This window comes from Podarcis bocagei (genome assembly GCF_964188305.1).
Source record: "Podarcis bocagei genome assembly, chromosome: 12".
In the NCBI taxonomy this organism is placed as follows: domain Eukaryota; kingdom Metazoa; phylum Chordata; class Lepidosauria; order Squamata; family Lacertidae; genus Podarcis; species Podarcis bocagei.
This window is the reverse complement of record NC_138137.1, coordinates 11,450,447-11,472,233: the sequence shown is the minus strand read 5'-3', so window position 1 is coordinate 11,472,233 and position 21,787 is coordinate 11,450,447. Positions and strand designations below refer to the sequence as shown.

At 45.2% G+C, this 21,787-nt stretch overlaps 2 protein-coding genes across 5 annotated transcripts in view; one reads left to right on the top strand and one right to left on the bottom strand.

Moving 5' to 3' along the window:
* The window catches only part of SLC25A38 (solute carrier family 25 member 38), a 13,641-nt gene extending 8,726 nt beyond the window's left edge, over positions 1-4,915 (bottom strand). The window contains exon 1 of one of the 3 annotated variants that reach the window (XM_081164903.1): positions 4,799-4,915. Coding sequence is in view for 1 of the 3 variants with exons in the window: in XM_081164902.1 (XP_081021028.1) it covers positions 3,861-3,929 (69 nt within the window). In the remaining 2 variants the exon portion in view is untranslated. Of the gene's footprint in view, positions 1-3,672; positions 3,756-3,860; positions 4,000-4,798 lie in introns of those variants that run through there. The other 2 variants (XM_081164902.1, XM_081164904.1) reach the window with 2 other exon arrangements.
* LOC308570127 (CX3C chemokine receptor 1-like) lies at positions 4,256-21,787 on the top strand. Of its 2 annotated transcripts, none has more exons than XM_081164866.1 (3): positions 4,256-4,450; positions 8,360-8,585; positions 19,201-21,504. In XM_081164866.1, the coding sequence occupies exon 3, from the start codon at positions 19,214-19,216 to the stop codon at positions 20,264-20,266; it is 1,053 nt and encodes a 350-aa protein (XP_081020992.1). In that variant the 5' UTR covers positions 4,256-4,450; positions 8,360-8,585; positions 19,201-19,213; the 3' UTR covers positions 20,267-21,504. The 2 variants fall into 2 exon arrangements, with proteins under 2 accessions (XP_081020992.1, XP_081020993.1); XM_081164867.1 differs by lacking the exon at positions 4,256-4,450 and adding an exon at positions 9,184-9,250 and having other exon boundaries at positions 8,258-8,585; positions 19,201-21,787.

Below are 21,787 nucleotides of genomic sequence, written 5' to 3'. Positions count from 1 at the left end.
GTACGCCGGCTCCCTCGGCCAATAAAGCGAGATGAGCACCGCAATCCCAGAGTCGGTCACGACTGGACCTAATGATCAGGGGTCCCTTTACCTTTACCTTTAAGGGACCTCAAAGGCAACCTAGCCCAACCCCGTCAGTGCAGAAAATCCACAGCTACAGCATCCCTCATGCCAATACTTATCAGTCTCACCGAAAAAGTGTCTACAACATTCCAAAGCTATCCTTTCCACTGTCAAACTGCTAATACTACCAGAAAGTTGTTCCTCGTGTCTTGAGGAATGTGTTACTTTGCAGTAAATCTCTCAAGAGAATACTTATATGGGTGTCTTCAGTTATACGTCACCATCCTTAAATGAGCATCTCAGGAATCTCATGTAAAACCTCACAAAATATCACCCTGGTTTATTACACGTAATGTACCTTTGCACTTGGGCAAAAAAAATGAGAGGCACAAATACAAGATGGGTGACACCTGGCTTGAGAGCAGTACATGTGAAAAGGATCTAGGAGTCTTGGTTGACCACAAACTTGACATGAGCCAACAGTGTGACGCGGCAGCTAAAAAAGCCAATGCAATTCTGGGCCTCATCAATAGGAGTATAGCATCTAGATCAAGGGAAGTAATAGTGCCACTGTATTCTGCTCTGGTCAGACCTCACCTGGAGTACTGTGTCCAGTTCTGGGCACCACAATTCAAGAAGGACACTGACAAACTGGAACGTGTCCAGAGGAGGGCAACCAAAATGGTCAAAGGCCTGGAAACGATGCCTTATGAGGAACGGCTAAGGGAGCTTAGCATGTTTAGCCTGGAGAAGAGGAGGTTAAGGAGTGATATGATAGCCATGTTCAAATATATAAAAGGATGTCACATAGAGGAGGGAGAAAGGTTGTTTTCTGCTGCTCCAGAGAAGCGGACACGGAGCAATGGATCCAAACTACAAGAAAGAAGATTCCACCTAAACATTAGGAAGAACTTCCTGACAGTAAGAGCTGTTCGACAGTGGAATTTGCTGCCAAGGAGTGTGGTGGAGTCTCCTTCTTTGGAGGTCTTTAAGCAGAGGCTTGACAACCATATGTCAGGAGTGCTCTGATGGTGTTTCCTGCTTGGCAGGGGGTTGGACTCAATGGCCCTTGTGGTCTCTTCCAACTCTATGATTCTATGATTCTATGAATACATTAGTCTGTTATGTTGCGTTTTCGGTACACTGACACTGCAATCCTATGCTGCATGTAATGAGGCTTACTCCTAGATAAGCACAGCTTAAAATCCCAGAGATAGGCAGGATTGGTGCCCTTCTGCTGGCAAGTGAAGATCTTCATATTCCAGCAGGCTTTGAGGAACTGACCGCTTTTAATGAGAGGGCTCATGCTATGCCGTTTTTATTATTATCTGTTTTTAATACACATACAGTTTTAATTCTATTAATGTTTAATTGTTTGTTAATCATTCCCCCCCCCAATGTATTTTGCTGTTCTTATTTTATTCATAAGCTGCTTTGTGTCCCTGTCAAGGCAAAAGGCAGGGTATAAATCAACAGAATGATAACAACAACAACAATAATATGAATATAACAACACTCCCCAGCAACCATTATTCAGAGGCTAATCCTAAAGTTAGTACATAACCCCTCCATAGAGCAGTCAGTAGAGCATGGGGCTCTTAATCTCAGGGTGGCGGATTCATTGGACAAAAGATCCCTGCCTTACAAGAGGGTTGGGCTGGATGACCCTTGGGGTCCCTTCCAACTCTACTATTATACGCTACCCTAAGGAGGAGCCACAGAAAGCCTGTGTTCTCCATGCACTTGCCTAGCGCCTCCTTTTCCATGCCCTTTCCTCAACGCACAACATGAGGCTGCCAATTCCCAACTTGATGGTTCCCTTCTGTATTTGGGGTTTTGTTCTCTGCTTTGTGGACCACCTCAAGATCTTTGAACCGAGGGGCGGTATACAAATTAAATAAATAAGTAAATGTAGAAAGGCTTCACTCTGTAGTCCCAGCCAGTCAGCTAAAGACCAGAAGTGGTCCATCACCACCCCACACACCCCACCCCCTCCAACCCCTACCCCATGCCTCTATACCCCCATTCCCTATACCCCCTACCCTCCTACACCCCAGGTATACAAGTTTAATAATAATAATAATAATTATTATTATTATTATTAATTATTATTTATCAATTATACCCTGCCAATTTGGCTGGGTTTCCCCAGCCATTCTGGGCGGCTTCCAAAAGAATATCAAAATACAACAGTCTATTAAACATTAAAAGCTTCCCTCAACAGGGCTACCTTCAGATGTCTTCTAAAACTCTGTTAGTTGTTTATCTCTTTGACATCTGGTGGGAGGGTGTTCCACAAGGCGGGTGCCACTACCGAGAATGCCCTCTGCCTGGTTCCCTGTAACTTGGCTTCTCACAGCGAGGGAACTGCCAGAAGGCCCTCAGCACTGGACCTCAGTGTCCAGGCTGAAAGATGGGGGTGGAGACGCTCCTTCAGGTATACTGGGCCGAGGCCGTTTAGGGCTTTAAAGGTCAGCACCAACACTTTGAATTGTGCTCGGAAATGTACTGGGAACCAGTGTGGGTCTTTCAAGACCGGTGTTATGTGGTTTAATAAATAACAATGGAGAAAGGCTCCTGTCCCGAGTCCCACCTCCCCCCAGCCAGAGACCAGAAGCGGCCCCCCACCCCCATACACCCCCCTCCAACCCCTCCTCAGGTATACAAGTTTAATAAATAACAGTGAAGAAGGGCTCTTGTCCTGAGTCCCACCCACCCAGAAGCGGGCCCCCTCCCACCCAAGCTGTGAGGGCCTGCAACTCTACCCATGCTTATGCGGGAGCAAGCCAAACCACCACCTGGTAGAGGCGCCGGGCCGCCTTACTGCGGGGGGTGGGATGCCGGCTAGCAAAAGATCCCTGCCTTACAAGGGGGCTGGGCTGGATGACCCTTGGGGGTCCCTTCCAACTCTACCAAGATGAGCCACGGAAAGCCTGTGACCTCCATGCACTTGCCTAGCGCCTCCTTTTCCATGCCCTTTCCTCAACGCACAACACGAGGCTGCCAATTCCCAACTTGGTGGTTCTCTTCTGTATTTTAATTTTAACGTTTTGATGTTGTACAGTATTTTAACCTTGTTTTTAAGCTGTATTTCAATCAATTGTTTTTTATATTTGGTGTTAGCCGCCCTGAGCCCAGTCTTGGCTGGGGAGGGCGGGGTATAAATAAACTTATTATTATTATTATTATTATTATTATTATTATTATTATTATTATTGGTTTCGTTCTCTACTTCGTGGACCGCCTCAAGATCTTTAAACCGAGGGGCGGTATACAAATTCAATAATTAAAAAAATGAAGAAAGGCTCCACTCCAGAGTCCCAGCCAGCCAGCTAGAGACCAGAAGCGGTCACCCACCACCCCATACACGCCACCCTCAACGAACCCCTACCCCACGCCCCTATACCCCCACTCCCTATACCCCCTACCCTCCTACACCCCCAGGTTTACAAGTTTAATAAATAAATGAGAAAGGCTCCTGTCCCGAGTCCCACCTCCCCCCAGCCAGAGACCAGAAGCGGCCCCCCACCCCCATACAACCCCTCCAACCCCTCCTCAGGTATACAAGTTTAATAAATAAGAAGGGCTCTTGTCCCGAGTCCCACCCACCCACCTAGAGACCAGAAGCGGGCCCCCTCCCACCCAAGCTGTGAGGGGCTGCCACTCTGCCCGTGCTTACTCGGGAGCAAGCCAAACCACCACCCGGCAGAGGCGCCGGGCCGGGGGGTGGGATGCCGGCTAGCCCAGCCCAGCCCTCCCCCCGTTTGAGTAAGGGGTGCCCCCCGTCCCCCACTGACCGCCATGGCCTCTCGGGCCCCCGGCCAACTTCTCCTCAGCTCCGCCTCGGGCCCCGCAGCCGAGGGCATCCCACGCAGCTCGCCGCCGGGCCCCAGCCGCGCCGACGCCTCCGACGCCCGACCAATCCGAGGCGAGGGGAGGAGCCTGGCCACGTGAAGGGGAGGCGGGGCTTCGCCCGGCGCCCCGCCCCCAAGGCCAAAGGACCGCGCGCCAAAGAGCGGTGATCACGGAGAGCGCGGCGGAGGCTTGGAAGGGGGAACTCCCGGGGTCATCTAGTCCAACCCCGCGCGCAGGACAAGCGGCTAAAGCGTCGCCTGGCACACGGGCGCCCAGCCTCGAAGCAGAGGAAGGAGGGTTTGCAACCGGCAGCCCCCCTACAAAAAAGAAAAGAAAAATGAAATGAAATGAAATGAAAAAGGGTGAAGGAAGCAGGGTTTGCAGCCAGCAGCGCGCCGGTGCCTTTTTTAAACTCACTTTATAGAATCCTAGAATCGGAACTGCAGAATTGGACAGGATCCCGAGGGTCACCGAGCCCACCCTTTTGTGGGAGCCCGATTTTGGCACTGGAAACAAATCCCCAGGCTGATGAGTGCATACATAAACACATACATACATAACCACATTTTCTCTTAATTCTAAATGTATTTCTGCACTTTTAAAAATCATAATAATTGCACAGATTATACTTATTTTTATATGTAATCTCCCCAATAAAAGTATTTGGTGGTGTTTATTTTCTTGACACGTGCTTTATATAAATAAATTCTATTTCTAGGTACCAAGCTGGTTTCCATGATCACCGCAACTCCGCAGACAAAATGTATTTGGGGTTTTAATCCCTTTGCAGCACAGCCGAGGCTTGGTGGGGAATTTATAACGGTGTTTTAAATACCTATGATGAGCAGCCCGATCTTAGCAACCTGCCTAGTTTTCTTACCACTGAAGAGTTCCAACTTGTTTCCTGCTTCGCGTTTGCCTGGAACAGGGCAGGTGGTTCATTTAAGACTCTAACGGCAGATGCTGATGGAATTGAACCTAAAGATTACTAAGGATCTAGGAATTGAACCTAAACTTTATTAAGGATCCTAGAATTAAACCTAAAAATGATTGAGGATCCAGGAATTAAACTTAAAAATTACTAAGATCTGGAATTAAACCAAAAAATTGCTAAGGATCTTGGCCGTTTTCAGCTCCTCTCTGTCAATTCTGCTTCGATATACAGTACTGTATGCTATGAAAGGGTTTGGGTCGCCAGATCTTGTCAGACTGCAACTCCCATCATCCCAAGCACGTCGCTTGGAGATGACGAAAGAGCCCGGTTACAGAAAGGAAGGCGGGTGGTTAGCTCATTACCGCGGAGCTAGGGAAAAGGTGTACAGTCACGCATCTCCATAGGCTGAATTTCATCTAGTTTTCATAGATGAAAGCACATTATAAAAGCTTAGGAAAAACAATTGGATTTGGGAAAGAACTTGGAGCCTAATTCTGGTACTGAAAAGAAATCCCCAGGCTACACACGAGTTTAGCCTATTTCCCAGGCTTCTTGTTGTTTAGTCGTGTCCAATTCTTCGTGACCCCATGGACCAGAGCACGCCAGGCACTCCTGTCTTCCACTGCCTCCCGCAGTTTGGTCAAACTCATGTTTGTAGTCAAAATAAAAAAAATTCCTTCCAGTAGCACCTTAAAGACCAACTAAGTTAGTTCTTGGTATGAGCTTTCGTGTGCATGCACACTTCTTCATGTTTGTAGCTTCGAGAACACTGTCCCACCATCTTGTCCTCTGTCGTCCCCTTCTCCTTGTGCCCTCCATCTTTCCCAACATCAGGGTCTTTTCCAGGGAGTCTTCTCTTCTCATGAAGTGGCCAAAGTCTTGGAGCCTCAGCTTCAGGATCTGTCCTTCCAGTGAGCACTCAGGGCTGATTTCCTTAAGAATGGATAGGTTTGTTCTTCTTGCAGTCCACGGGACTCTCAAGAGTCTCCTCCAGCACCATAATTCAAAAGCATCCATTCTTCGGTGATCAGCCTTCTTTATGGTCCAGCTCTCACTTCCATACATCACTACTGAGAAAACCATAGCTTTAACTAGGCTAAACATACCCAACTCCTTCAACCATTCCTCATAAGGCTTGGTTTCCAGACCCTGACCCTTGATCATCTTGGTAGCCCTCTTCCATAATGTTGCTGTGTGTTTTTAAATCTGTTTTTGGTTGATCCTTAATTCTTATTTCTTTTAATTAAATAGTTGTTTTAAACTGCTTTTACTGATAATTTTATTCTTTTGTGTGTGTTTTTTTGCAAAGCACAAAGACGTGGATTTAAAAGCAGTACAGGCAACCCGCCATTAACGTTACATTTTGAGGCACCACGTGCATCAATGAAATTGTGTGTATTTGAAACCCCGTTGGGAAAGCCCCCCAACCCTCTGTTCTGCCCCCACCCTGCTCTGCCCCTCTGGGTGACGTTTTTGACATTTATCAGTCACTTCTGAGTTATGTGCGTGTCCACAGTTGCACACATATTGAACACGTGTACATGGGTGGTCACCTAAATATAAATGGTATGAAATAAAAGAATAAATAAACCGCAAGCTGTAGCCTGCTGTCTGCCTTCAAGAATGTATCTTTAAGAAAGTATTTTAAAGAATGTATCTTTTAGAACATGGGTAGGCAAACTAAGGCCCGGGGGCCGGATCTGGCCCAATCACCTTCTAAATCCGGCCTGCGGTCGGTCCTGGAATCAGCGAGTTTTTACATGAGTAGAATGTGTGCTTTTATTTAAAATGCATCTCTGGGTTATTTGTGGGGCATAGGAATTCGCTCATCCCCCCCCCAAAAAAAATATAGTCCGGCCCCCCACAAGGTATGAGGGACAGTGGACCAGCCCCCTGCTGAAAACGTTTGCTGACCCCTGTTGTAAGATCTTGAGTGGTGCTAATGGAGATGTCGTTAGTTTGAGATTGGGAGCACAAAGTGTTGAGCTGTTTTTCCTTTTCAGCAGATCTTGGCTAATAGTTCTGTTTTTCCTTTATTTACAGGAAAGAATACTGGAGGTTCTGGGGTGATCAGCATGCAGATTACATGATTGACTGGATTTTTGGGAAATGGTTATCAGTGGTGCTGTGAAGTTCTGTTCTGCATACTTTTATTAATTAAACTTGGTTTATGTTTGCATTTTGTGTGTATTCTTGGGTTCATTTGTAGACTCAGTAGGTGGCGCTGTGGTGCTACAAGGTTTGACAGTTTGTGAGTTTGACAGTTTGTGAGTAGCAGACAATAATATTCACAGATTGGTTATACCCTAATGTAGTAATACAGAGGCATAAAACAGGGAATACAGGATATGAGGGCATTAAACTATACAGCGATACAAAGACAAGAGTTACGTTCTTTAGTTACATTTTAAGGAGCGATACAAGGTAAAGAAATACAAGTAAAAAGATGCATTCTAAAACAGGAGTCAGCAAACTTTTTCAGCAGGGGGCCAGTCCACAGTCCCTCAGACCTTGTGGGGGGCCGGACTATATTTTGAAGAGAGAGAAAAATGAACGAATTCCTATGCCCCACAAATAACCCGGAGATGCATTTGAAATAAAAGCACACATTCTACTCCTGTAAAAACATGCTGATTCCCGGACCGTCTGTGGCCTGGCTTAAGAAGGTGATTGGGCTGGATCCGGCCCCCGGGCCATAGTTTGCCTACCCATGTTCTAAAAGATACATTCTTTAAAATACAAGTAAAAAAATACTTTCTTAAAGATACATTCTTGAAGTCATTCTTAAAGATACATCCTTTAAAAAGATAGAAATGAAGAGGTACAAGTAAAAAGATTCATTCTTGAAGTCAAAGGTACATTATTTCTCAGAAAACGACATTCTCTGATAGCATACATATACTTACTCAATACAGAATATAAAGCAGATACGAATATAGACAGTGTCATTCTTTAATCCCCCTTTCTGATCATGGTTTCTCTTATGACATCTGCATTGGAGGGCTGGCGACAGATACCAACAGCAAGCCATTATCGGGAAGACGTTAGTGCACACAACCTCATGCCAATGTGGAAGTTACTGTCAGCTGTCAGCTGTGTAATATGAGGCAATGCATGTTCTTTGTACTTTTGTCCGCTTACTGTATTTATTTCCCTCGATTTGAACTATAAAATGGTAATTTTCTTGAGTCAAAATGAGAGTACCCCTGAACATTTTTTAGGGGGGGGGGAAACCCACTGTATCTATCTATCTAAAACAACATTTATTTATTTAAAAGTTTTTATACCCTGTCCTTCCTTTCAGAGTGGAGCAGAGGCATGCTTGCAACACAACATGACATAAACGTTACAAAACAAAACAAATGAGAAATTATTGTTGGGAGTCAAGTCCATGGCACGCTGGGGAAATTAATTTTCCAGGGGACACTCTTTATGTCACATGATTCATTCATCTCAGAATCTGGTGGGTGTTCATGTCATAATCCCACCCCATATTTTTTTTTCCAGCCCAGCAAGAGCCCAGTTAAACATGCATGCAGTCCTGGTCAGCCTATGCAAGATCTTCTCGGAAGAAGCAGTTCATTTCCCTTGCAGAGCTGGGTTTCAATTGAGGAAACAGTTGCAGCATCTGCAGTCTATGCTCTGACTGCATCAGTCTAAGGCAGAAGAGGGAGCAATCACCCTGATCAGATTTGAGCACATTTTCATTTAAAGCAAGACAGAGCCTATTAAGGTAAGAACAAGAAGCACCATACAATATCTGAAGGGCCATAGAACTCCTGCACCTTTAATAGTTGTATAGGAGAGGGCATTTCAATAGGCTACTTTGCATGACAAACTACTATTAAAGGTGCAAGAGCCAATGTCCTTTTTACCTGGCCATTCTAGTTCACAATATTAGCTCGTGTAATTTTGATCTCCTTCTCAACCAACAGCTACGAAAGTAAATATGAAGGCCGACAACTGATTAAGGATGTGTTAGATTCATCATATGCGAGATTTGGCTGCAGCGTGAAACATATTTTCTTTGTTTTGTGTATATGTGTGTATATATATATATATATATATATATATATATATATATATATATATATATATTCCATTTTAATCTTCAAAGCGGAGGGGGTTGTCTCATTGTACAAGCAATCAGAAAATCAGATTGTTTGCCACAGAGATGTCAACAGTGCCAAAATAGTGGAGTTGAAACATCACTTCCAGTCTACGGCATGGAAATATCCACTGCTGTTAGTGTGGAAGGAGCTGCAGTAGAAGTCCTTCCAAGGCTAAACCTTGAAATCATGTTTGTTTGTTTTTTAAAATTATATTAACAGCAGAATCCTGTGTATGCCTGCTCAAAAGTTAGCCCCAAGAGCTCAACTGGACTTACTCTCAGCTTAGGTAAGCATGTATCAGATTTTGGAATCGGGAGAAATTTGATTCAGTTCACACAAATGTGAACTAACCTAAGACACCATTTCAAAAACAATCAAACCTTTGTTTAAAACTGCTGCTTTCCTCTCTCTCAATTTCTATCCATTCCTGCTTTACTAACACCTCTTCCTATGTTTTTAGCTATTCTTATTTTATCTGTAAGGCATCTTGAGTCTCTGATACGGAAAAGGTTGGGTATAAATAACTAAATATATAATAATAATAATAATGTTATTATTGTTTATTGCTACAATTTTCCTGTCCATGTCTTTCCCTACTCACTGAATTCTCCCCCCTCCATTCTTCAGTTGCCCCATGTGAGATAGTACCTCCACACAATGTATTTCACTTCTACACCATGTGTTGTCTTCAGCATGATTGAATGTAGCAATTTAAAACAGATATTTCATTAACAAGCCAATGCCGTGTACAAAATCCATTAGCTTCTTTAACTGACAAGAAGAAGAGGAAAAAACACCTCAAAGTTTGCAGAAAGATAATAAAATCGAGACAAATCTACAGCCATACTTTAAAGCATGCAAAAGTTAAACTACCGAAACAGATTAAAATGACCTCAACTTTATATTATTATATTTACTTATGATTAGGCATGTAGAAGGTTGCACAATTAAGATTATGCTTGCCTTTCCATTGTCGCCAATGGAATACTCTTTCCTGAGGCTAATAGCCCCTCCAAGGAGAGATTGTTGTTGGGACTGTGGGGTGGTGGTGAGTCTAATCCTGCCCAACCCACCCTGTGGTGGTTGTAGACATTTTAAAAAACTGCACACAGTAATTGTTTTTATGCAATTAGCACAATGTGTCATTTGACACTTAAACATGCTTTGGCACGGTTGTGAATACTTCACGGTTGTGAATATTTGAATACCCTAAAAGCATTGGAAAGAATGCTTTTCAAACCTCCCTTATCTTGCCCAAAGTCTCTAGAATCAAGAATGATTTGCACTGAAAAACCCAAGCAGGGTGGAATCCCAGCTGATGTGAAGGGAGTTGTATTCTGATTTTTGCAGGGTTCAGGTGTGGAAGATAATCTGTTTTACAACCTGTGGTTGTACGCTAAACTATATTATTACAGCTACAACTCTGGGGTGATAAGCCACCATTAGTCATGCTAAGAGCAGACCAATTCAAATCAATGGACTTAACTAGTATTCTGATTTTAGTGGTTCTATGTGGGTTTGACTGACATTGGTCATTGGATATCTCCTTTTCTAAAGCATCTCTAATACAGTGGTACCTCAGGTTACCTACGCTTCAGGTTACAGACTCTGCTAACCCAGAAATAGTACCTCGGGTTAAGAACTTTGCTTCAGGATGAGAACAGAAATCGTGCTCCGGTGGCGCGGCAGCAGCTGGAGGCCCCATTAGCTAAAGTGGTGCTTCAGGTTAAGAACAGTTTCAGGTTAAGAACAGACCTCCGGAACGTATTTAAGTACTTAACCCGAGGTACCACTATATAGGGCAGTGTTCCTATTTCTGTAGTTTGCTAGGCTTCTTCCAAGAACTTTTTCTGTATGGAAACAGTGTTTAACAATCACTTCCTGGGACTCAAATTTTTGCAGCCATTAGGAGATTCTTCATCGTCCTAATCGGAAATCATATGAATCAAATTAAGCAAAATTAAGCAAATCTCTTCTAGCAATGTGATCCTGTGCATGTCTGCTCGGAAGTAATTCCAACTGAGTTCAGTGGGACTCCCTCCCAGGCAAGTGGGCAGCAGATGGCAGCCCTACAAACTGGAATTCCCTGCATTGATTACAAAATCTCAATTGTTCGAAAATTTGGGGCAATGTAAAAGTCCATGTTGATCACAGCACCCCTTTGCCCACCAAAATTATCAACCCTATAAACCCTGTCCTTTTTCCGTGGTCTCAGATACCACCTATGGATCAGAACCATCTACAGATCATCTTTAACATGACAATTTATCTTAGTACAGTGGTGCCTCGGGTTACATACGCTTCAGGTTACATACGCTTCAGGTTACAGACTCCGCTAACCCAGAAATAATACCTCGGGTTAAGAACTTTGCTTCAAGATGAGAACAGAAATCGCACGACGGTGTCGCAGCAGCAGCGGGAGGCCCCATTAGCTAAAGTGATGCTTCAGGTTAAGAACAGTTTTAGGTTAAGAACAGACCTCTGGAACAAATTAAGTACGTAACCAGAGGTACCACTGTATTACATTCTCTTGGTGTTAAGGTATAACCAGGTAATCATAGTTCCTTAGCTGTGGCTGAAAATTGTTTAGTATTACGGCCTTCCTATAAACACCACTTGGGACAGGTTTTCTCTTGTCTTGTCTTGCGCATTACCCATTTGCGAAATCCCAGCAATCTGTCTTCAGCGTTAAGTCCCATCTGGAAGCATCCTTAGATGCAGGCCAATGAAATAATCATAGAATTGCAGACTTGGGAAGGAATGCCAACGCTCATCTGGTCCAACCAACTGCAGTGCAGGAATCTCAGCTAGATCATACATGTTAATGACTGGCTCCGAATAACTATTTAACAGTAGATGCTTGTGACAGGCTGGAGATGGGGTGTACCTTTTTGAGAACCGAAGGTAGCTTGAAAGAAACAGGATATTGTATTGTGGCTTGTGGCGTTTGTATACTCTTCCACTTTTTGTGTCACTTATTTTAATAAAAACCAATAAATGAGCCCACCACGGGAAGTGAAGCTTTCAATCTCTCGTAACAATTGACTTTTCCAAACAGCAGTCATGATTGAGCTGTTGCTGGCAATCTATCAGTTCCATCAAAGGGCCTCCAGCCCCTTTCTTTTGCTTTCAAGAAAGATCCAGCAGCCATCGTAGTCAGAGAGATGGTCTTTTGCTTAGCTGTGCAATTAATGGGTGAAGTGGGGAAAGCATGATTGCTGTGACACGGTTCCCTGTCCTCAAAAGGCTGATAAAAGGACTGACTTGGGGGTGAAGAAGGAAGCTTTTTCTCTGGATCTAGAGAAAGTGTAGCCTTGTTGTTGTTAGACCAGAGCTCCCATCACCCCCGAACCTGATGGTTGGATCTGATGGGAGCCCAACAACATCTGCAGGTTCCCATGTTGGCCTGACCTATAGGATCTCTACCCATAGTAAGCTGCCTTACAGGCCCAGTCTCACTCTTATCTACACTGGTTGGCAGTAGGCTTGCCCTGTTGTTGCTGTTTAGTCATTTAGTCATGTCCAACTCTTCGTGACCCCATGGACCAGAGCACGCCAGGGACTCCTGTCTTCCACTGCCTCCTGCAGTTTGGTCAAACTCATGCTGGTAGCTTCGAGAACACTGTCTAGCCACCTTGTCCTCTGTCGTCCCCTTCTCCTTGTGTCCTCCATCTTTCCCAACATCGGGGTCTTTTCCAGGGAGTCTTCTCTTCTCATGAGGTGGCCAAAGTATTGGAGCCTCAGCTTCAGGATCTGTCCTTCCAGTGAGCACTCAGGGCTGATTTCCTTCAGAATGGACAGGTTTGATCTTCTTGCAGTCCATGGGACTCTCAAGAGTCTCCCCCAGCACCATAATTCAAAAGCATCAATTCTTCGGCGATCAGCCTTCTTTATGGTCCAGCTCTCACTTCCATAGGCTTGCGCTATGTCACAAAAATTCATGACATGTCCTGGTTTTTGGTTGTAAAAATGGTGTCGAGAAGGAATTTTGCCGAACCGGCAAAATGTCAGGGAAAACCCAGATGTATGGCAATGTGCTGGAAAAAGGCAGCTCCAAAAGCTTAAAATCACCCAATAATTTGGGTTTGTTCCCAAATGAAGCTCAACAGTTTGGGTAGGTTTATTAAAAAATACCTTCAACAATTTTGGTGGTTGGCAGTGTCAGAAATTTTACTTTTTGAAATATGGCAGCCCTCGTTGGCAGTCTCTCTCCAGGGTTTCCCCTCAGTCCTATCTGGAGACGCCGGGGCTCAAACCTGTGCTCTGTGACTTAGCTACGTACCCCAAAGGCCTTACCCCAACATATGCTATACACATTGAGGGCAGAGCCGGGCAGTGCCCATTCTCCCCTGCCCTCAAAATGCTCGTACGCCACGCACATTGAGAAGAGCATGTGGGAGAGGAGTTGATGCGCATAGTCTCTCCTTCCAGATGGTCCTCTCTCGGAACAGACATCGTGGGGTCAAGGCAAGACTCAAAAGTGTGCATACCTTTGGTGTGGGGTCAGCAGCAGGGCCTAGCTATGCCCTTGATGCATCAGCTACACATGTGAAGAGGGCTTTTGCAAAGAGCTTTTGCAAAGACCATACATTTAAAGTGCATTCAAAGCACATGACTTCTCCCAAGGAATCCTGGAACTGTCATTTGTTACGGCGGGTACTGGGAAGAGTAGCTCTATGCTTTTCCAAGTTCCCAGGATTCTTTGGGATGGGGGTGGGGTGGGGCATTAAGAGAGAGTCGTGTGTTTTCAAGGTACCGTATTTTTCGCTCCATAAGACGCACTGTTTTCTTCCTAAAAAGTAAAGGAAATGTCTGTGCGCTTATGGCGCAAATGCGTGGTCCCTGGAGCCGAATTGTCCAGGGGCAAAAAGCAGATCATGCTTTTTTTAAAAAAAATAGGGCGCAAAAACGTGGTTACAAAGCACAGATCCACATGGATTCTCAGGATTTTTGCATTGGGCTACCCCAAACTCACCGTCAAATCACATGTCTGTGGCCACAGCATGAACCACAAAAATCATACATCCACTGTTTCGTTCAGAGTATTTTTTTTCTTGTTTTCCTCCTCTAAAAACTAGGTGCGTCTTATGGTCGGGTGCGTCTCATGGAGCGAAAAATACGGTGCTTCAAATGTATGGTGAAACATTTAATTCCCATTAAATGTTTTTCAAAGTCTTGGGTGTTTCAACACGGTGTGGTTTTCCTGTGCATCCAACCCTCCAATACTCCGTGTTCCTTTTTCCTCCTCACCCCAATTTATACTGAGAGAAGGCAGGGGACACACAAAAGAGGACAAGGACTGTCCCCTGTGGGCAAGAGGGGACGAGAGGGGCAGAGGTGGCATTTGCTGTGTGGGAAGAGAGAGGGACGGAAGCACCACGAAAGCGAGCTCAGCGCAATATGCATCTTCTTCCCGCAAAGGTCAGCAGATGCAGGTCTTTTGCAGCATTACCACTTCCACCTGTCTTCTTGCCCCATCTGTGTGGGAAGCCTCATCCTGTTGTCTCTGGGCTTCTGCAACCATCCTTGCCTGGGCCAGCAGGATAAGATAACAGCAGGTTGCTTCTGTGCAAAAGGAGTAGCCGAGGAGGGGAACTAAGGATTAACCAGCAGCGGTTCTCAACCTGTGGGTCCCCAGATGTTGTTGGACTACAACTCCCATCATCCCTGAGCTCTGACCTTGCTAGCTAGGGGTGATGGGAGTTGTAGTTCAACAACATCTGGGGACCCACAGGTTGAGAAAGGCTGGATTAACAGGTTACAGCAGTGCTTCTCAAACAAAACAAAACAAAAAATTCCCCGGGTCACCCTTTCAAAATAAAAATTTGCTCATGCCACACCAAGTTTTCTATTGAGAAAAGACCCATTGGAAAATGATAAGAAACTATTTCTTGCAGTGCTTGATTTATAACACGGAAATATGATCATGGGACATCCAGGTAGTATAAAAAATGCAGCTACATAAGAACAGGAATCGTTCCCAAAATATAATGATAAACAATCCTCTTACATATGTACCTTAAGTCCAGACACTCCAAGTGCCCCTGTTTTCCAGCGACAGTCCCAGATTTACAGAAGCCATTCCAATTTCTGATTTGACCCCGGAATGTCCTGCTTTTCCTTAGGACACCCCTATTTTCATGAGAGAAATGTTGGATGGTATGGAGTTATGTGACTCCTGAGACAAGGAGATACAAGCTTTGGAAGACACCTGAAGGCAGCCCTGTAGAGGGAAACTTTTAAAATGTTTAATGTTTTATTGTCTTTTTATACATGTTGGAAGCCGCCCAGAGTGGCTGGGGCAACCCAGTCGGATGGGTAGGGTACAAATAATAAAATTACTATAATAAATGGCTATATACAAACTCAATGAGAGGTATGGGTGATCTCATTTATATTTGGTTTCATTGGAGACAAACTCTCATCTCCTCAACAACACAAAGAAGCCTTTCCTGATCTTTCATATTTGTCAAAAAAGCTACAGTGGTACCTCGGGATAAGAACTTAATTCGTTCCAGAGGTCCGTTCTTAACCTGAAACTGTTCTTAACCTGAGGCACCACTTTAGCTAATGGGGCCTCCCGCTGCCACCGCCGTGCAATTTCTGTTCTCATCCTGAAGCAAAGTTCTTAACCCGAGGTACTATTTCTGGGTTAGTGGAGTCTGTAAACTGAAGCGTCTGTAACCTGAAGTGTCTGTAACCTGAGGTACCACTGTATTTTGAAAAGCTATCAACCCACATTCTCTCTCTCTCTCTCTCTCTCTCTCTCTCTCTCTCTGTGTGTGTGTGTGTCTGTCTGTCTGTCTGTCTGTCTGTCTGTCTGTGTAAAACACTGAAATGTTTGCCTGTTTCTTGTTCTTGAATCTTCCTGCCACCCTTGCCATCAACCCTCGCCTGCCACACCCTTTGAGAACCACTACCTTACAGCGACCTAATGTCTGGTTATCAGGTCTGGCTTGAAACTAACACCATGAGTGGGAACTATCAAAATGTGACTGCTGAGGTTTCCGTATTGTGGCAGAGGAGCTGCTTTTCAATGAATATGAGTGAACCTCAGAGAAGAGGGCACCAAAGGGTTTCCCAGGCTTCTGATAGCTGAGGCCAGTGGCGTAGCGTGGGTTGTCAGCACCCGGGGCAAGGCAAGTAATTTGCGCCCCCTAACCCGTGGATTTGCGCCCCCTAACCCGTGGATTTGCGCCCCCTAACCCTAACCCCCAGATGTTGCGCCCGGTGCGGCCGGCCCCCCCTGCACCCCCCCACGCTACGCCACTGGCTGAGGCTGCAACTGCGCATCATATGAAACGCAAGACAGGCTTTTCTCTCTTCTTGTAACATCTAAGGATGCCTCCAGACTTAACAGCTTCTAGCTTTATCCAAAAACTGTTTCTCCACTAAACCTCGTTCCACTTGCACATTGTTTTTCCAGTCGTTTCCTTCGTCTCACTGGCTTCCAGGGTTCTGCTGTACTTGGTTTTTCCACTGTAAAATGACAAGCATCTGTCAATGTTTACTCAAAGTTCCTTTTACAGATTTAAACGGCCTTATTTCAAATTCAGTGTGTGTAGGACTGCAGCCCCATATCACCCTGGGATTGCAAAAGGAACACACACACACACCTTCGCCAAGTCTTGGTCATGCTGCATGTTATGTACTGAGTTGAAACCACTTTAGGCTGATGAAATGTGTTATGTACTGAGTTGAATTGGATCCAAAATGCAGCAGTCTGATTGGTCCTAGAACAATAGGATTCAGAATGCAGCAGTCTGATTGGTCCTAGAACAATAGGATTCAGAATGCAGCGGTCTGATTGGTCCTAGAAAAATAGGATTCAGAATGCAGCGGTCTGATTGGTCCTAGAACAATAGGATTCAGAATGCAGCAGTCTGATTCGTCCAGTGGCGTAGCGTGGGTTGTCAGCACCCGGGGCAAGGCAAGTAATTTGCGCCCCCTAACCCGTGGATTTTAGCACTCGAGTGCGAGCGCCCCCCCCCAGATGTTGCGCCCGGCCCTCTGCACCCCCCCACGCTACGCCACTCGGGCTGGGGGCGAGCGAAGGAGCCAAGGACCCCCCCCCAAAGGCTCAGCAGGAATTTATTAAATTTATTATTTGCGGAGCCCCCACGGGCCGAGGCAGCCAAAGCCCCCTCCCCTCGGGCGCCTCCCCGCCCCCTCCTCTCCTTGGGCTGTAGGTGGAGCTCCAGATCCGGGCTTGGCGAGCGCCTCTCCTCCTCCCGGCCGGGTCCGGGGGCTTCCAGCCGTGCTCCGTCCTCGCCCCCCCCCCCGCGGCTGAGACTTGCGCTGAGAGCCGGAGCCAGCGGCGCTCCCTTCTGCCAGGAGACCCTCGCCCGCCCGCCGGCTTCCTCTCGGAGGGTTTTGGGGAGCGCAGGGCACGGCGAGGCCCCTCGGAGCTCTCCTCCCTCCCAGTCGGCAGAAGCAGCCGCCGCCTGTGGCTGGGCCGAGGGGATGGCGGCGTTGGCGGGGTGCGGAGGCTGCCCGTGCCAGCCAGGTGTCGGTGGCGGCGTCGGCACTGCTGCAGTGGCTGCTCCTCCTGTGAGCAGTGAGTGGAGCGCAGCCGCAGCGGCGGCGGGGGGCGCGCGCGCGCTAGGGCGCAAGGCTGGCGGTGGCGGCGGGGAGCCCGGCGGAGGAACTTGTCCCTTCCCTCTGGACTCGCGCCCCCCCAGATGTTGCGCCCGGTGCGGCTGGCACCCCTGGCACCCCCCACGCTACGCCACTGGATTCGTCCACAGGAGCCACCCAATCCAGCTCCAGGTGGAAGTGAATCCACAACCAGATTGGCCTACAGGAGAATCCCGGAATTAGCCAGTCACGTGGGGCCCATTGTGTAAATAATGTATATAAAGCAGACATTCTGGGGGAACTGCCATTCCTCCTCACCACTATGAGCTGAATAAAGAGCATGAAATCCACTCTTGACTACGAGTATATTTCAAAATGTTTCTGCTGTCTACTGGAAAATTGGCTTGAATCACCTTTTGACAGATTCCATCCAGGGTGACCTATCATAGAAAAGAATCAAATTTTACCTTTTCAGAGAAAATGATAGTTACCTTGGGAGTCCACTTAAATGGCACAAATGTACATATGGTAGTCTGGAGACTGAACAAACGCAAACATTTTAATACCTGTGAATATGTCAAATAACAAGACATCCATGATTGGATCTGCCATGTCTTCTTTTTTCTCTTGGTAAAGAGCTGCCACCACAAGGCCCAATTGGTACCACAACACGGGGGTTGTGATGTAGAAAAAGGAATGAGAAGTTCTGCCACAGAGCCCCATAATCCTTAGTGTGGCTCTCTGGCAAAAGACTTGCGAGCCTCACAGGCAATCTCAACTTTGCATGGACAAAAGGGGCACATGTTATTTCCCCAACTAGCACTTGGGAAAGTGCTTCCACAGTTAATTTATGTTCTGGTAATCTGGGTCTATCTAGAAATAGCACAAAATTTTTAGGAAGTTAACTGTAAACAATAATGCAGACATTAAAAAACAAAAACCCTCAAAATGGTGGCATGCGGCAACATTTAATGCACAGGGTTTTGCCCAAAGAATTAAGGGAACTGGGACACGGGTGGCGCTGTGGGTTAAACCACAGAGCCTAGGACTTGCCGATCAGAAGGTCGGCGGTTTGAATCCCCGCGACGGGGTGAGCTCCCATTGCTCAGTCCCTGCTCCTGCCAACCTAACAGTTCGAAAGCACGTAAATAGATACTGCTTTGGCAGGAAGGTAAATGGCATTTCCGTGCACTGCTCTGGTTCACCAGAAGTGGCTTAGTCATTCGGGCCACATGACAAAAACAAACATGTTACTTAAAATGTGAAGAGGTGATTTAACACAACTGTAGGACTTTAATGTCGGGTTCACAGCTGCTTTGCATTTGAAATGAGCACCAGAGGCTGATCCACCAAGACTTGCCTGCCTTCTCCAGTTAGCTTAGTTGGTTAGGTACTGGTGATGCCAAAGTCGCAGTTTCAATCGCCATACAAACAACCTGCATATTCCTGTATGACAGGGGGTTGGACTAGATGACTCCCGGGGCCCCCTCCAACTCTATTATTATATGAAATCCAGAATTAGTTAGCTCTGCCTGCCATTGGTTCTAGCGCCACTTACTGTTGGCCTCCCTGCCAATTCCAATGGACACCAGCCACCTCAGGAGAGAAGTCTATTTCTCTCTTCCACGGCTAACTGTGCTTCTCCTTTCCCTTTTTCAGGCAAGTATTCATCATGGCTGAGGACCATCTGGAAGTGGTCACTGAGTATCTTTATGAAGAGCAGGCCATAATGTGCGAGAAAACAGACATCCAGGCATTTGGCAAAGTCTTTCTGCCAATACTGTATGCCCTTGTGTTCACTGTAGGGCTGGTTGGAAACGGCCTGGTGGTTCTGACCATCGTGCAAGGTGGGCGTCAAAAGAGCGTCACTGACATATTTCTCCTGAACTTGGCCATTTGTGATCTCCTTTTTGTCATTTCTCTTCCCTTTTGGGCTTCTTACATCGTAAAAGGTTGGACACTCGGGAACATTTCGTGTCGGATAGTTTCCTCTTTCTATTCCGTGGGCTTGTACGGAGGGATGTTTTTCATCACTGTCATAAGCATTGATCGGTACTTTGCTATCGTCCGGGCAACTTGCATCATGAAAGCCAGAACAATCCGACATGGATCTCTCACTAGCCTTGCAGTCTGGACCCTGGCCATTTTGTTTGCAGCTCCCCATTTCGTGTTCATCCGAAATATAGGTAGAGAATGCACTTCTCTGTATCCAGAACACCTTGAGGAAATCTGGCCCATTTTCACTTACATAGAATATAACGTCATTGGTTTCCTTCTCCCACTGTGCATCATGAGTTTCTGCTACCTGATGATCGTAAAAACCTTGATGTCCTGCAAAAATCACCGGAAAAGAAGAGCCATGAAGCTGATTTTATTAGTGGTTGTTGTGTTCTTCCTGTTCTGGACTCCATACCACATATCACTTTTTCTGCAGATATTGAGGCTCTCCGATTTCTTTCAGAGCTGCAGCTCAAGGAGGCTTTTAGATTACACCATGCAAATCACCGAATCGCTGGCTTTCAGCCACTGCTGCCTTAATCCCATCATCTATGCTTTTGCCGGTGAAAAATTCAGAAAGAAGCTTTCTCGCTTGGCTCTCAGATGTGTCTCGTTCTTTTTTTTCTGTGCTCCTTGTGATAGAGCTCCCATTCCAGTTCCAGAGGTCACCATAACCAGCAACCATACGCAGAACACCAGTGACCAAGATGGCTCCATCCTTCTGTGATTGCTCCCTGAAGAATATTTTGTATACTGAATGCTAGCCTACAATTTGACCTAGATGTGAGTGAGCGAATAGGGTTGGGTCCAAAGATCCGTCCATGGGGAAAACGCCATGTTGATATATTGAGGACTGGATCAGATTGTGGAAAGTGAATTTGAAATTTACTGATTGTTTATTATTGAAGGAGAATTACATGAAAATATGTGCAGATGGTATATCACGCCAGTAAAATTGGCAAAAATGTATAAAGCAGAACAAAAGAACTGTTGGAGGTGTAAAGAAAGGGAAGGTACATTTTATCATATGTGGTGGGAGTGCAAGATTATCAAAATATTTTGGGAAATGATATACAACAAACTGAAAAGTATATTTAAAATAACATTTCTTTAAAAACCAGAAGCCTTTTCGTTAGGTATTTTAGGACAAGAGCTGCCGAATGAAAAACGGACATTATTTATGTATGCTACAACAGCAGCAAGAACCCTAATAGCACAAAATTGCTATTAGAATTGCTGGAGAAGTACCATCTAAAGAACAATGGCAACAAAAATGGATGAACTATGCCGAGTTAGCAAAGTTAACAGACAAACTGCGAGAAAAGGACAACAGGGACTTTGAAAAAGAATGGGAACCTATTACAATATTTTTGCAGAAACACCAAAAAAAACATGGACTCGTTGGCAGGATTGAAATAAACATTTACAATTATATAAAACAAGGAATATAACACTGTGATAACATAGTATTGTATATAAACAGCAGAACGTATCATTTGATGTAATAAACCAGAAATGGAAGCTGAGGGAAGTCAATGGGGGGGGGGGGATGAAAAGCTAATGTTTAGTATTGATAGTGGATATTTGTTTTGAAAATGGAAAATCAATAAAATCTTAACAACAACAAAAAAGAAATATATACACACACACACATAGCATGCCCCCCAAACTGGTATCTGATTATGCATTAACCTTAATGCTTAGAAAGTTCAGGTAATTTTAATTTATTTCTGTATTTTAACTTTTGTAGGTTTTGAAGTATGGTTGTAATCCTTCCTAATTTTTATTGTTTTATCCTTTAGTAAACTGCTTTGAAGGTTGTTGTGTTTATAATCAAGAGGTGTATATATTTTATTAAATAAATAAAGGATTCTTATTAAGCCATACGAATTATTCAACTATCCAGCATAAGAAAAGAGACATCGCACGTTCTTTTGTAATTCAAGAAAATATTTAATAAAAATTATTTCAAAACAAACAAACAAAAAACTATGCAGCATATAGTGTCCTGTAAAATTTGTTTTAGCCATCATAGAGAGTCATTACCAGGAAAGAATATAGGGAAAGCCTTACTGTTCAAAATAGCCGTATCTGCAGATAGTTTCATATTGGATATTGGATAAATGGCACACATCTCCGTTGTCTCCCAAGACAGGCAGATGCTAACCAACCAATTGGCCAGCATACTGCATAAAATTTGTCCATGGATAATCCTTGTAAAGCCTTCAAGGTTTGAGCTACTGATAGC

Bases quoted from the DNA above. Each gene is read 5' to 3' on its own strand.
- LOC308570127 (XM_081164867.1), top strand. From the start codon at position 19,214: ATGGCTGAGGACCATCTGGAAGTGGTCACTGAGTATCTTTATGAAGAG.